The sequence below is a fragment of the Alligator sinensis genome, unplaced genomic scaffold (genome assembly GCF_000455745.1).
Source record: "Alligator sinensis unplaced genomic scaffold, ASM45574v1 scaffold360_3, whole genome shotgun sequence".
NCBI lineage: Eukaryota > Metazoa > Chordata > Crocodylia > Alligatoridae > Alligator > Alligator sinensis.
In genome coordinates, this window is record NW_005841977.1 from 254,765 (window position 1) to 268,669 (window position 13,905).

Genomic DNA, 13,905 nt, shown 5'->3' on the forward strand with positions numbered 1-13,905 from the left:
GGCTGAGTGAATGGGGCACAGCTATATGATCAAAGGAAGTCAGTGTGGAAAGGAACAGGAAAGCTGCATTAGGCATCTAATTACAGACTTGGCAGGATCAGCTTGATCTGTATTTACCACTCTACGCAGCACACTCACAGGTAACGATGGTGTGAAATTGCATTACTCAGCCAGCAGACTACAGTCACAGAAGGAGGAAGGAAGGGAGAGAGGCCCAAGGCAAGAAATTTACATCAGTCAAAAACTATGCATAGAGACACTGAGTGGGAGTGGACTGCTGTAGGCCAGTGGGGGCCAACCTTTTTGGCAGGCATGATACAAGTTGGTCCCAAACGCTCTCTGAATGTCATTCCAATCCCCTTCCCATGCCTGATCTGCTACTCTGCTTTCTCCTCCCAGCCTGTGCTCCCTACCTCATCTACTGCCCCACTTTCTCCTCGCTGCCTTGTGTTCCCTGGCCAATCACTGCTGCTCTGTGTTCTGCCCTACCTGCTGCAGGGCTGCCTTTCCCCTTCCCAGTCTGACACATGCCACCCACAGAGCCAGCCTATGCCACTTGTGGCACCTGTGCTGCAGGTTGGACACCCTTGTTGTAGGACATTTCTAACAAGGTGAAAAATAAAAACAAAGGAGAATAGCATCAAATATATTGCCTCTCCCTACTAACCCCATCCCTGACATGAGAGAAACTCTTCTTCACTCCTACCTCACTGTCCCAGGTCCCTCAACTGCCACCAGAGGCTTCTTCACTCCTGCCTAGCGTCTCCACTATGTTCCCAAGTGCCTCATGGTGGGATGGGTCCTCAAACAACCTAATCAGAAAATCCTTCTGGGCAGAATTCCCCCCTGCCCCCACCCTTCATAGGCTGCAACTATGTTTACTCCAGTTCCCTGTCAGCTTCAGGTAGGGAGCATCTAATATGATCAGAAAATAAAGTAAAACATAGCAAGGCTTATGGGGTCTATTCAGAGCAGGCACTCACACCTCGTTTAAGGGAAGGAGATAACAAGAAGCACCCTGCACCCCCACCTATTTCAATGCATTTACGAAGTAACTGTCGGGAAGTTTAGATCCTGCTCTCAAGAACTCCCTCCCTCTTTTAACAAAACATCACCACCATTTTATGTTAAAACCATGGGTTACCCAGCGGTTTGGTACGCTCACACAGACTGGACACAGCAAGTTCTCTCAGCTACATGGGATGCCTTCGCTTGTGTTTCATATGCCTTAAAATAACAAGCCTTTCAGAGACAGAGGCCAGGAGGACCCCTAATTTTAGACTGGAGTATGCAAGGACAGCACTGAGGGCTGGTACTTACTAATAGCTCCTGTGTAGGTTGGCTGCGTAAGGTCTTTTGGCACCTTCCTGTAGATGTCAAACCTGAAAGAGGAAAAGCAGCAGCCATAAAACAGGTGGAATATGTCAATACATTATGTGTCCCTGCAGGGCTGGATAATGCTGAAAAAATTTCCATTCAGGCTTCCAACAACATTTTTCATTTTGCAGAAGGACGTGAAAGGGGGGGAAAAAAAGCCCTTTTCCTTTGTACAGTTATGTAACTGAGCTGCTTTTTGGCTGCACCTTCACAAGCTCTTCCCTTCACCTCCCATGCCTTGTTCTCATGGGTCTGAGCACTCCAGCTAGCTGGTTAGTGCTGGGAAGAGAGAGAGATTATGTTGGACAGGTTTACAGACAAACTTGCACTCAAGGATTACCACAGGAAAAGTAGCTTTTTCCTTCTTAAAACTTTCTGTCTGAATAACGACTCACGAATGCAAGGACTTGGGCCAGCAGAGACCAGGCAAGTTCTGCACACAGAAATCCTACCAGTGCACCTCTATTTGTAGTACCTGCTGTGGACAGGGATGAACTATTTAAAACTAACAGTGCCATGGAACTGCAGGTTTGAGACATAAGCAAGCCTACCCTAGGGACTAGGAGACCACTGCCTGCTTGCCTGTTTTTACTCAGGGACACAGGTTTCAAAACTCTGATCCCTAGAGGTTAATGGTCTAACATACTCACCCACTTGTATTCAGTCTTTTGGCTTTTGTGACAGAATCCACAAAACATGTTTTTAGAAAGTAAGCACCCCAGCAGCAAAACTGAGATGCTTAGGAACAGTTAGGTCTTACGGGAATATGCAAATAAAAGGCAAAACTTGTTCAATCCTGTAGCTCCCCAACAAGGAAAAAGCAGAAAGGAGACCTGCTTAAATTGGCCTGCTACGATGGAACACAGGAAAGACCCCTTTCACATGCTTCCCTGAGCTGGTTTGGATGGAAGAAACACACTATTCAAACCCTACACTTGCTGAAATACCATAATTAAAACCAAAAAATGGTGACATGGCAGCAAGGCAACTTTGATTCACAGAAGTATGGTGAAAGCTCCAGGAAACTCTGGTGTTAGTTGCCACAAAACTCAAAGATGAACAGTCAGTGCAATTATACTAAGTTTACATGTTGCAATGAGATGCAAGAGACCTGCTGTCAGCAAATCTATGGTGTGTTGGATACAAGCTAAAAACACCAGTGGAAAAAAATTAACGTATTTTTTATGAAGCCTAGCCTGGGACACTGGATACGGGGACAGAGCTAGCCAAGCTCTCTGTTGCCTCCCACAAAGAATGAAAAGCAGTTTAATATTAGACTGTTATTTCAATTCAGTCATGTCTTTTAATATAGGCATGGCTCAGCTTTGCTATTTTAAACTCCCCATGGTTAAACTTTCACTGGCCTTATGATCTTAGCTATATTATTTCCCAGCCCCTTGCACTCTACATTGCCCTGCCACAATGCATATCACCTTGCACTCTACATTGCCCTGCCACAATGCAGCTCTGACATCAGTTTTTCCAACGCCGAATAAAAATTAATTAGTCCATTAAAAAGACACACACACCCTAAAGTGGCAAGCAACCAATTTCCCCCCATCCCTCTCACCACAAATAGACTATTTTTTTTGGATGTGCTATCAGTAAATTAGATTTGATGCTTTTTCCAGTTCAGGATCCATGAGTTCCCAACTTCATCCTGAGCAGCAGTGAAATAAAACACCTCCTCAGCTCCCAGCTGGCCACTATAACCTGTATTTTTAAGTCAGGGGAGACACCAGGCTACTGCTTTTAAAAATTTAATCCTCTATTCGCTTTTCAGGAGTTGAAGCTGAGTGGAGGTAACCTGGAAAGAAATGGGATAATGCCATAAATAAACAATGGTATTTTAGGAGCTGGGACTCCAAGTGCCTAGGTTCAGCTCCTGAATATGATGCAAAAGAGATTTGGGCCTAACTGTGAAATGGGGAGACCACTGCTTTCCAAGGTACTTATTAATGTCTGAAGTGTTCAGATACTACTTCGAGGGTACCATATAAGTAGACAGAGGAAACTGTCACACTTGCCAACTATATGCAACTTTTTCTCATACATGATATAACTGACAGGGTATGCTGCCCGAGATGCTTACAGAGCTATACATTTTTATGCCGCTATTCATTGCCACCGCCTAAACATATTACTAATATTCCTGAACCAAACATCCCATTTATGGGTCTGCAGCCTCCCAGAGAACATCTGGAGAGTACTGTTTACATTCTTTTCACATACACCAAAGCAACAGCAGCAGCGGATGATAAGACAACCCAGAGCAGCTGATGACATCACAGTCTCACAGCCAGAGGAAATAGCTGAACTTCCTGCACACAGCCCATTAAACACTCAACACTGGCGTCGTCTCACTGAAATCATAATAATGCACCGACGAGGCAAGAAAGCCAAGGGATAGGGAGACAAATCAAGCACTCAGGGTGTTACTAAACAATTAGAAATAGGAAAAGGCTCTAAGCCGAATTCAAGAAAAACACCACTTGGGGATACTATAAAAGGAAGCGCATTCTTAGAGGAATATTCACTGATTTTAAAAATTATGACCCATTCATAAAATAAATACAGAATATATAGTCTTTTTTATTTATTTTTTTTTATTAAAGTAACTCATACCAAAGCTGAGTCCTCTCTTTCACATCAGGGTCCTCTCTTCTCAGAGGCTCTCATTTCAATTACCCTGGCTCAGAAAAGCCACTTTGTACTTCCACCAGGCATCTCTAAAAACATATTTTCAGATGTATATAAGGAAGCAAACCAAAGAGGAATTGTGTCAAAGCTGACGGGACAAAACCCCCCAAACCAACTGACCTATAACCTGCAATCACTTAGAAGGGATGGGGAAGGTGAGTGGAGAAGAAAACAAATGGAGGGACTAGATTTTTGTGTGGGAGACAGTTATTCCTTTTAATTTCATCAACAAGTAGAGACACATCTAAGCCAGGTTGTGTGTTAAAGATATGGCCTGCAGAGCCCCATCATCCAGCCCACGATGTTGCCCCTGGGTACAGAGCTGATCCACAGTCCACAAGCAGTGTGTGCTGGACTGGCCCTGTGCATACAGCACCTGCTCCAGCCTCTCCAGGACCAGTGATCTAAGCCAAACCTCTGAATCTGAATAGTCCCGAACTTTTAATATTTTAGGCCTTAATCCATACTGCAGACCTCAGGCCTTTCTCTTCAATCCCAACTCTTCTACAGAGCATGTCACATGAGACTCCCAGAGCACTTCATAATCATCTGTTAATATTCCAGTACAATGTGTTTACCTAACATGGTACAAGAGGTGAAGCATGCAACGCAGTGTGCCAGACTGATGAGCTTACAGCCTAAAACCACATATGAGTACCGTACAGAACAAACTAAATGGACTGCATAAAGCAATAACAGGAATGGTTCTTGGAACAGGCAAGCTCTTAGATGGAGGAGAGGGAGTGCATACGAGGCAACACAGAGTGGAGAAAAAACACAGGAGGACAGGAGGACAGCTGGGCGACAGAGAGAAGGTAATGGACACCTTAGGAGGGAACGGAAGTTTCAACTCTTAAGTGCCAACATCCGACAAAAAGAGAAAACAAAACAGGCCACTTAAGCATGCTGCAGTAATCCAGAGCAAAAGCAGCAACCCAAGAGGATCAAGGCCATGAAACTCATAATTAGCCAGGGGAAACTCACATACACCAACACCGAGGCCAAGAGACTGGCAGAATTAAAAAGAATTATTGGACACCTGTATGCAAACCTAAGTCAAATTTATCTGTGAAAGCCTTCATCCACATAAGAGAAGCTGAAAGGGACTGAGATTCTCCATAGCAATGGGGATATGGGGGTGTTATAATCCAACTATGTACAGGGTGTAGGAAGAAGCTTCCCAAGCCATAGATGGAATTGCTCAGTTTCTTTACAAGTTTCCATCAAGCATCTAGCTTCAGCCATTATTGAAGGCAGAAGTACCAACTCAGGATATCACTAGTCTGATCCAATATAGTGATTATTGTGTTCTTATAAAAGCAGCAGGATTTGAAAAGGGCTTTGATGACAGGAGAAAGTGGAGAGCCCAGCAGGACATAATGGCTGTGAACTTAATGGGGAATGACAGTGCTGACAGTGACAAGAGAGAAGAGGGCTGGAAAAGAGAAATTATTCTAAATTTGAAGCAAAGTGAGTTGCATAGGATTCCTGAGGAAGTGAAAGATAGATTTGGGAGGCGAAAGTGAAATCCCAGTAGAAAGGATGGAGCCCTAAGGGCAGCTTTGCTAATTGGGTCTAATACTAATTAACAAAGCCTCACACCACCTCCAAAAAGCTGCCCAGAGTTTTCATAACGTGACACGGAAGCTCCACTTCAGAGACTCGAGCAAAGCTACAAAGCTTCCAGCAGAGCTGGAAATTACAACTCTGAAGTTTAACTCAAGAGTTCCTTTGTTCATGGTCTAACAGTTAGCTATAACCCACCTACCTGCCTGGCCCCCCTTTGCTACATAGAGTTTATGGGGCATCACTCCTACCATGGATCATGTGCACTTTAACAGGGAGCCTCAGGCCATGTAACACCATCACCGTGCTATGAGTAAGAGAAGAATGAGGATTAGAAGAATGAGAATTGCAGATCTGTAACAAAATACGGGAGGAGGTTTCTGGGCTGCACACACCAGAAAGGGGAACAGGTTTTTCTAATAAATGCCTTCAGGTCAGAGATGCCTGAATGCACCTGCAGTAAAAATGCCAATAAACTTCAACCTTCCTGCAGCATGGGTCATTCAAAAGAATGTTTATGCCTCTGCTCTCCTAGCACAAAGGAGAATTTATGCATAGCATTACAGATGTCACCTTACAGATTTCAGATACAGACACATTCCTGAAACAGGAGGATGATGTTACCTGTGTTGCACTGAAGCATGATACTCAGAGAGGCAGACCCATCAGCCAAATACTAACGCAGAGAGATACGTGGTGGTAGCCTATTTAATATTCATATGGGAGAGAGGGCTTGATCGTTAGAACTCCTGACTCTGGTGAATCTGAACAGTTTGGTTTCAAAGCAAAGTCCTGGATACATCAAGCATGTGCATTTTTTTTCTACATGGAGAGTAGTTTTGGGAGGATAACAGCTACAATGACTGACAGGTTTAGATAAAAATCTAAAACTACTTTAGGAATAAACTTCAGGTTTCCTGGACCTCAAACACTTTATCCATGGTATTTAATCACTCATGCAATGCAGTCAGGTATAGCACCTTTGAGTCTGAATGAGATCACTGTGAGGAGTTATGGGCCCAACACGTCTACCTGAGCTGATATCAGACCAAACCCAATGCAAGCAGAGCAAGTTGGCTGAGGAAGACAGCAGCTAGCTCTTAAGTGGCTCTAAAATGGAATGGCTCCCAACTTTCCCATTAAAACCAGAGACCAGTTGATGGGGTGTGTGGGAAAAGAGTGACAGGCAGGCACAGGACATCTACTCGAGTACTATGATCTTTTTCAAGTGGATCTATAGCATTGCCCTGAGAATACGGATAAACTTACTGCTTCTCCTGGGGCTGATTTTGTAGGGCTTTCTGTCAGTGGTTGGTGAATATATTTCCAGTCCTTCTGGGATTAGAGCATTTACATCATTCTTTTGCTGAAGAGCTTTGCCCCCTCAGACCAGGAGTCCTACATGATGTTTTGGAGTCTAGAATACTGAAGAAGGCCCAAAAACCTTATCTCAAGGTCACAGCCCTGGCTACAATCCTTGCAGCTGTGCTGGAAATGGCTGTGTGTCGAGCTGTCTATAACAATTTGGCGTTCTCCAATAATCCACCCCAGTTCCTTCCTATTATTCTCTGGCATTGCTGAAAGGAAAGGAGTCACCGTCTCCCACGTTAGGAAATTGCATTTGGCAAACATGGCTTGGTAGTTTTTTTGCGGGAGCTGCACTGAAGCAAGAAAGTAAACCATACATCTGGCTTTTAGAGTTTCTTGTCCTTGGACCTGCAATTTGCAGATTCAATTTTTCCCATATTGTTGCAACCACATAAGTTTCAGCGTGTGAGTGCACGTAAGGCAGTCTGAAACCTTCCAGAGGTACAAATAGCATTTCTCCACCTATTTACATGTTGACTGAGTTGTTGCTATGCCTTGCCAGAGCCCCTAAGCTGACTCCATGCTCAATGATGGGGACAACAACTGTTGCAGAGGCCAATTAAGCCAAAATATTTAAGGGCTCACAAGATTTCCTTTGCATGAATTGGTTTCTTCATGTGATAACAGCCCCCCTGCGCCCAAAGTGACTATTTCAAGGTCCCTGAGTTTCTAGGTAATATGATAGAGAACCTAAATATCACACCATGCGATAGAGGGGAGGCAATGCTGAAGTGAAGGTGTAATTTGGCATTAATAGAAACTCAACAGTACTGCTCTAGAGCAGCGCTTCTCAACCCGTGGGTTGCAACCCAAAAGTAGCAAGAATATATGAAGGTTCATGAACAAACTTTAAAAATGGATTCTCCTTTAACCAAAAACGTGGGAAACCGTGGCTTTTCCCTTGCAGCCTGACAAAGTTCCAACCTGCAAGGGGCTGCTTGTCCCCTCCCCCCGCCGCCTGCCAGCCTGGGGACAGCAGATCAGGAATGAGGGGCACCGAGCTGGGACTAGCCATTGATGTTTACAAATGGGTCCTGGTATAACAAAGGTTGAGATGCACTGCTCTAGTGTCTCAGCTTGGATCCCAATACTGAATGCCACTTCGCCACTGAGGATGTCCCTGGTGAAACTGACAAGTCTATAAGGACATACCTTGAGCCCATAACTGGCATGATCACTGGCATCTATGCTTTTTGTCTGTGCCATGTGTTGTCCCTGTTTAAGTGTCAGACTTTGATGCCTTGATCTCAGAGGTGCAAAAGCTGCTTCTCCTGACAAGATACTTGGAGTTGTGCTTGGGCACTAGTTGGCTTTGACTTTCAGCCTCACCCTTTTGCTACACTAGGAAACTAGTGCGACTCCAAGCCCAATGTTACTGGAGAGCTAGAACTTCAGCCACTATTGTCAGTGCCAAGGCATAGACAACTAGCACTGCAGCCAGTGACACTTTTGATGGCAGCTTCTTCCCTGTCTTTCTCCAGGGATGTGGCAGGTGCCTAAGGGAGCACTTGCTGATGAAGACTTTTTTGATCCTTCTTTGAAGACGTCTGGATTTAAAGCAGCATGCTGCTAGCGTGAACAGATGCAATTTCAACTGTGCACCCTAAGACTTCCAGGTTCTTGAGGAGAACAATTTACACAGTGAACACCTACTTAGACAGCATAAGCCAACACTGAGTATTCACTGATCAGAAGGATGAGCTTGTAACAGGCAGGTCACTGTTTAAATGTGGAGGTTTGCAGTCTACCATGTTTGGCTGGTGCATGGTGCCTTACCCGCTATACCAGGAGGTACAGAGTGGGGACCTCTTAATTTTAAATTCCAATTTTAAGAATAAGGTACAAATAAGGAAACTGGCAACTTAACTCTTAGTGGACATAGTTCTGAGGTAGCATAACTTCTACCTTGAGAGCATCACAATATACAGCAGAAATATACCTCTAAGATACCATGATCATCTTCACAAGCAAAAAGTACAGGGCTAAGAAAACGAGGTGGCAGCAAAGGAAAATAATCTGGGGCCTAACGTTAGCTGACTAGTGGCTTAACACTGGTAAACTGACAGTTGGTATCTGGAAGAGCTCATTTCAGGGGCACGAGGAGGAGCAATGCCTTCTGGGCAAGGCTAAAGATGGAGTGGCAGAGGCTCTCCCAGGCTATCCACTCCCTATGTCTGGACAGGTGCCTGAAGAGGTAAGATACAGGAGCTACTCTTGTCAGTGCCTACAGCAACATGCCTTCAGACCCCATAGAGGAGTATGTGGGAAGAAGAGAAGGCTGCCTCCAGAACAAAGATGCTAAGCGTGCTACCCAAACCAGCCTTTCAGAGCATAACTCAACACAGCACAGCACAACAGCTAGTTCTCGGACCCGTTTCAATCATGTATCCATGTTTTAGGGAATCACTATGAAAAGATACAAAATTTGTTAAATCACCTCCTTTCAGCAAAGTTGCAGGTAAAAAATTGATGTCATGACACGAGCCAGATTTACACACATATCCTGGCAAAATCTATGCTTGTTTAGCTTGGATTGTAAAGAGTGAGAGGGGTGCACCGTCTCTTCAGGATTTTGTTTTAGATTAGATCCAACAAAATTATCTGAGGAGCCAAGCAAACTGCAGTACTCAGCCCCAGAAGAGAATTAAGGCACCACCAAAATACTGCCAGAGTCAGCAACAACAGTGACATCTGCAAAGAGATGATTTACCCTCCCTCCCACTCCTACGTGGTATGACTCAGAGATCTGACCGTAAGGCTCACAGTGGAGTTGAGTTTTTTTGCGCTCTTCTGACAAAATATATTTTCCCAAGAATCGTTATATATAGAAACAGCAGCTTTCCCCTCTCCCAACCCATTTCTGAAGCACGTTGGCCTCTGGGTGGTTGGTCTTGCATTAGCACAGCCCATACTAAGAAAGGAGGTAACCGAGGAGACATGGTCAGAGCAAGGCATCTTCCCTCACTCCCCATGCTATAAGAGCCTTCCTCATTTCTTTGGAACCAGCTACTATTCTGGTGTCATTTAATGAACAAAAAATTGATATCAGGGCTGACATGCCACTCATGGGAAGTCAATGAAGCATAAGTCACGCTACCTGCACTGAACAAGGGTCTGTGCCAACACAAAAGAACATGGGTGTTGAAAGAATCATAGGTAGGGATTTAACTAAACTGGCAAGACAAAGGGATTTTTGCAAGCTGCTCACAGTGTACGGAGCTGATTTTGCAGTCTTTTCACAGAGCGCCCCCCCGCTCCCCACCTTGCCACTGATTAGCCAAGGGGCCCCAGCAGCCCCACCCCTTGCTGCTGTTTGGCTGAAAGGCAAAAACTGTAGCATAATTAAATAGCAAAGTCTGAGGAAAAAAATCAAATAAATTACTGCATTATTATAAATCTAAGTATTATATTTAAATTTAAATATTATGAATAAAAATGTATATACAATATGAATTGTACCTAATATAATCATAATTCATTATTAGTAGCCTACAAAAAGTTTAGTAAAACTAAATAATGCTAATCTTGATAGAAACAATTCATATTAGATGTTAAATGCTAGCATGCAGCATCTACCGGCAGTTGCAGCTGACATCCTGTCTCTGCAGTGTGAACACTTGCCCATACACTGAGATCGCATGTTTGCATCCACTGACTTGGTTGGAATGGTAAGGCAGCGCTTTGCCAAGTTGTACTGATGTGGAAACCAATCAGAAGCAGACTCCCAATAGTCAGTCACAGGCATCTGGCACTCTTTGACAAAGTTCATGTAAGCAGCACATTCCTTGACATGCTCTTTCTGCCACCCAGTAGCTAAGAGTCTAAACTCAGAAAAGGCACCTGACTGGGGTAAAAAATGCAAACAATACTAAAAAAAAAAAAAGGAGGCGGCAGCTGGTTGTTTAAACCACGGTGGTAGTGACTGTCTGTACCTGTAGTACTGATTTAACTTCACAGCCATTGCCTGGAACAACTCTTGTCCCCACTGGTTTTCAGATTGGAAGTTGTTGTGATGCCATGTCTTTGACCCAACTTATCAAATCCATTAGCTTGTATGCTCGGTGAATCAAAGCCTGCTGACTTTCAAACCAGGTTAGAAGCTTCATGAACAGGATTGCATTTTCAGCCACAAACTTCACTTGATCTTCAATGTCACCCTGTCTTAAGAGATCATGTTGTTTAATCATGCATTGTGCACCACATGCAATTTCAAGCTCCTCACAAATTGCTAATAATACGTCATATTCTTCCCACAGTAACAAACTGCGTTAAACCACGGATTCCACTGTATAAGCAACGGCTCTGGTAGAAGTAACATGGTCACATGATCCTCACTTTGTTTGGCAATGGACTCCCTGTATCAAAGATTATGGCTTGGACAATGTTTGAACATTTTAAAGGAGAGGAAACCAGGCTACCCACATCAGGAAAATGTGTGCACCAGAAGTCACTTACTAAAGAATGGATGCGATGCATGCACTGCAGGTGACATGAACTTCCTTGGGCATCAATCCATGGAGCACATCAGAAAAAGCTTTAGACATATACACTGAATTATCGGAAAGAAATGCTGAGATCTTGTTAAATTCTAAGCCACAGTTTACAACAGCCTTTACTACAACTTGTACCATGGTAGAAAAATTGATAGACACAAAATGCTCCGGCTCCGTTTCAAAAATAGGCAGGGCACAGTTTGCCCAGCTCCCAAAATGTGAACAACATAGTTATCTTGGGCATCTGCTACAATTGAGATTGCAGATTTTGTAGACTGAACAGGTGAAACTTTTTTTTGTTAATTTTTATCTGAGGCCAAATTAACCAAAACTAACTCCAAATCCAAGAGTCCAGAACCACAAGTGGCCCTACTACTGGCAAACATCTCCCACCCACACCTGGGGCTTCAGATGTTTCCAAATCTTACTTGTAGGCTCAAGCCCGGAGGCCTGGGATTTGGATGCCCCCCTGAGTTGTGCTTGCCCTTAGCCATAAGGCCCTTGGAGCAAGCAAGGGAGGAGACTCCCATTTCTATAAATTGGGCTTAAGGCAGGTACTGAACCACACCAAAAGAGCAGTTCTCCTGGGGTGCAGTTCAGGAAAGCTGCCTTCTTGGATAAAGATGCATGGTATTTCCCCTGCCAGGTTAAGCAGCCACTATGCTTGATCTGAGCCTTCAAGAGGCTGAGAAGAAACAATTAGTCCTGGTAGATAATCTTGGCAAAGCTTGTTCACATATGGGAAACTGCCAGCATTTGGCACGTGTCTGCTCAAGTAGTCCCTTAATTTAGGGTTATCAATTTTCTCCAGAGGAATGTTGGTGGCCGTGAATGCCTCCACTAGCACAAATGCAGCCTCTCTTCCTGTCAAACTGCTTTCAGTGGTTCTTTTAAAGACAGAGGACACAGTCACTTGTTGCTTGCTTTGACCTTCAGCCTCTGCAGCAGCTTTTTGCTTTACATGTGATTCAGACTCTAAATGCTGATCAATGCTGTTTTTCCTCGACCCATCCAAAGTCACGTTGCACAACAAACAAAACAATTTACCAATTTCCGATTCAATGAACACTGCATAGTGCAATTAAATATCAGAAATTATGACAAAGATGTTATTTGCAAGTTTATTTTTCAGAACTATGGTTTTTAAAGCCTGATGGTACCCCTGGAAAATCGGTCAAGCCTTACTACCCCATCCAGGACAACCCCTAATCTGTAAATTCATTCTCACAGATAAACTACCTAAATACTTTTGGTCAAGAGTACCACACTACAGAAAATAAATTAAGACTGAATATAGCAACCAAATTAATAAATATGCAGGTAACCAATTCCTGATGGTTTTAATCACGCTTGAATTTCAAACCAACAGAGAATGAAAAAAATATGCAACAAACTTCAAAATAAACCTTGGGATCAGGTTTTTTGGGGGGTTTTTTGTTTGGTTTTTTTTAAATAGAGGGGGGGTAGCAGAAGGCAAACCTTATTGAATCAGTTTTTGAATTTCAATAGCAGGTAACTTTGGTTTGCAGATCACATGACTTGCAAGTGCTGTAAATGATATCATCAACATTTATCTTCAAAGAATATGAACCAAACATTATGCTGGCTGAACTGAAATGGAAATGCTACAGACAATGCAAGTAAATTAGAAAATGGAGGGTTGTACTGAGCTGTGGTATGAAAATGGATAGTACAATCATTACAGCATGATGAATTCATCAGCACTTGTGTGGGAATATTTCAACATAAAAATTATTGGGGGCAGTCTCAATTTAAATAGGCTGCATGTTTCTGTATTGACAAGACAGAGCTTCACTGTAAGTGTATATCAAAAAATGCACATTGCACTCTTGAAGTCCATGGTAAAAAGAGCTACCTACTTATTCTGGGCAGAGAAATGGGTCCTCCATCCAAACTATGGTGCTGAGACATGAGTTTTTCTGGGAGAAAAAGTGGTCCTTAAGAGTTGCTGAGACATGGAAGAAAAGAATGTAAATGCCAAATGGTGAGGCTGGTATTTTGAACGGTCTCAAAGAACTTCTGAATTCAGAAACAATCACTTTCCTTTTTACATCCCATCTTAACAAAGTTTGCTAATCTTAAGAAGAGGACAAATCAGTGCTGTGAAGAAGGCAGCATTTGGAGGAGGCAAGGGGGAGGAAAAGAAGGGAAGGTAGGACAGTAGCCACAAACAGTCAAACACACAGAGGCTGTTTTTTGCCTCTTTCTTGCTTGCTTCCTTTTTTTTTGTTTTGTTTTAAAGAGAAAATAAAATGCTACAATCATCACACTGAGTCTTTCCAGCAAAAGTCAGCCAGAGCTTAAATAGCAAAGCATGCACAACGGATGGGAGAAATGAAAATGTGCTATACAATGACATATCCACAATCAAGAGGGAACT

At 43.4% G+C, this 13,905-nt stretch overlaps 1 protein-coding gene across 1 annotated transcript in view; it reads right to left on the reverse strand.

The window, feature by feature from the left end:
* ERGIC1 (endoplasmic reticulum-golgi intermediate compartment 1) overlaps positions 1-13,905 on the reverse strand; it is a 92,102-nt gene that overhangs the window by 54,460 nt on the left and 23,737 nt on the right. Inside the window, exon 2 of the mRNA XM_006021059.3 lies at positions 1,321-1,382. Within this exon, the coding sequence (XP_006021121.1) occupies positions 1,321-1,382 (62 nt within the window). The remainder of the gene's footprint in view (positions 1-1,320; positions 1,383-13,905) is intronic.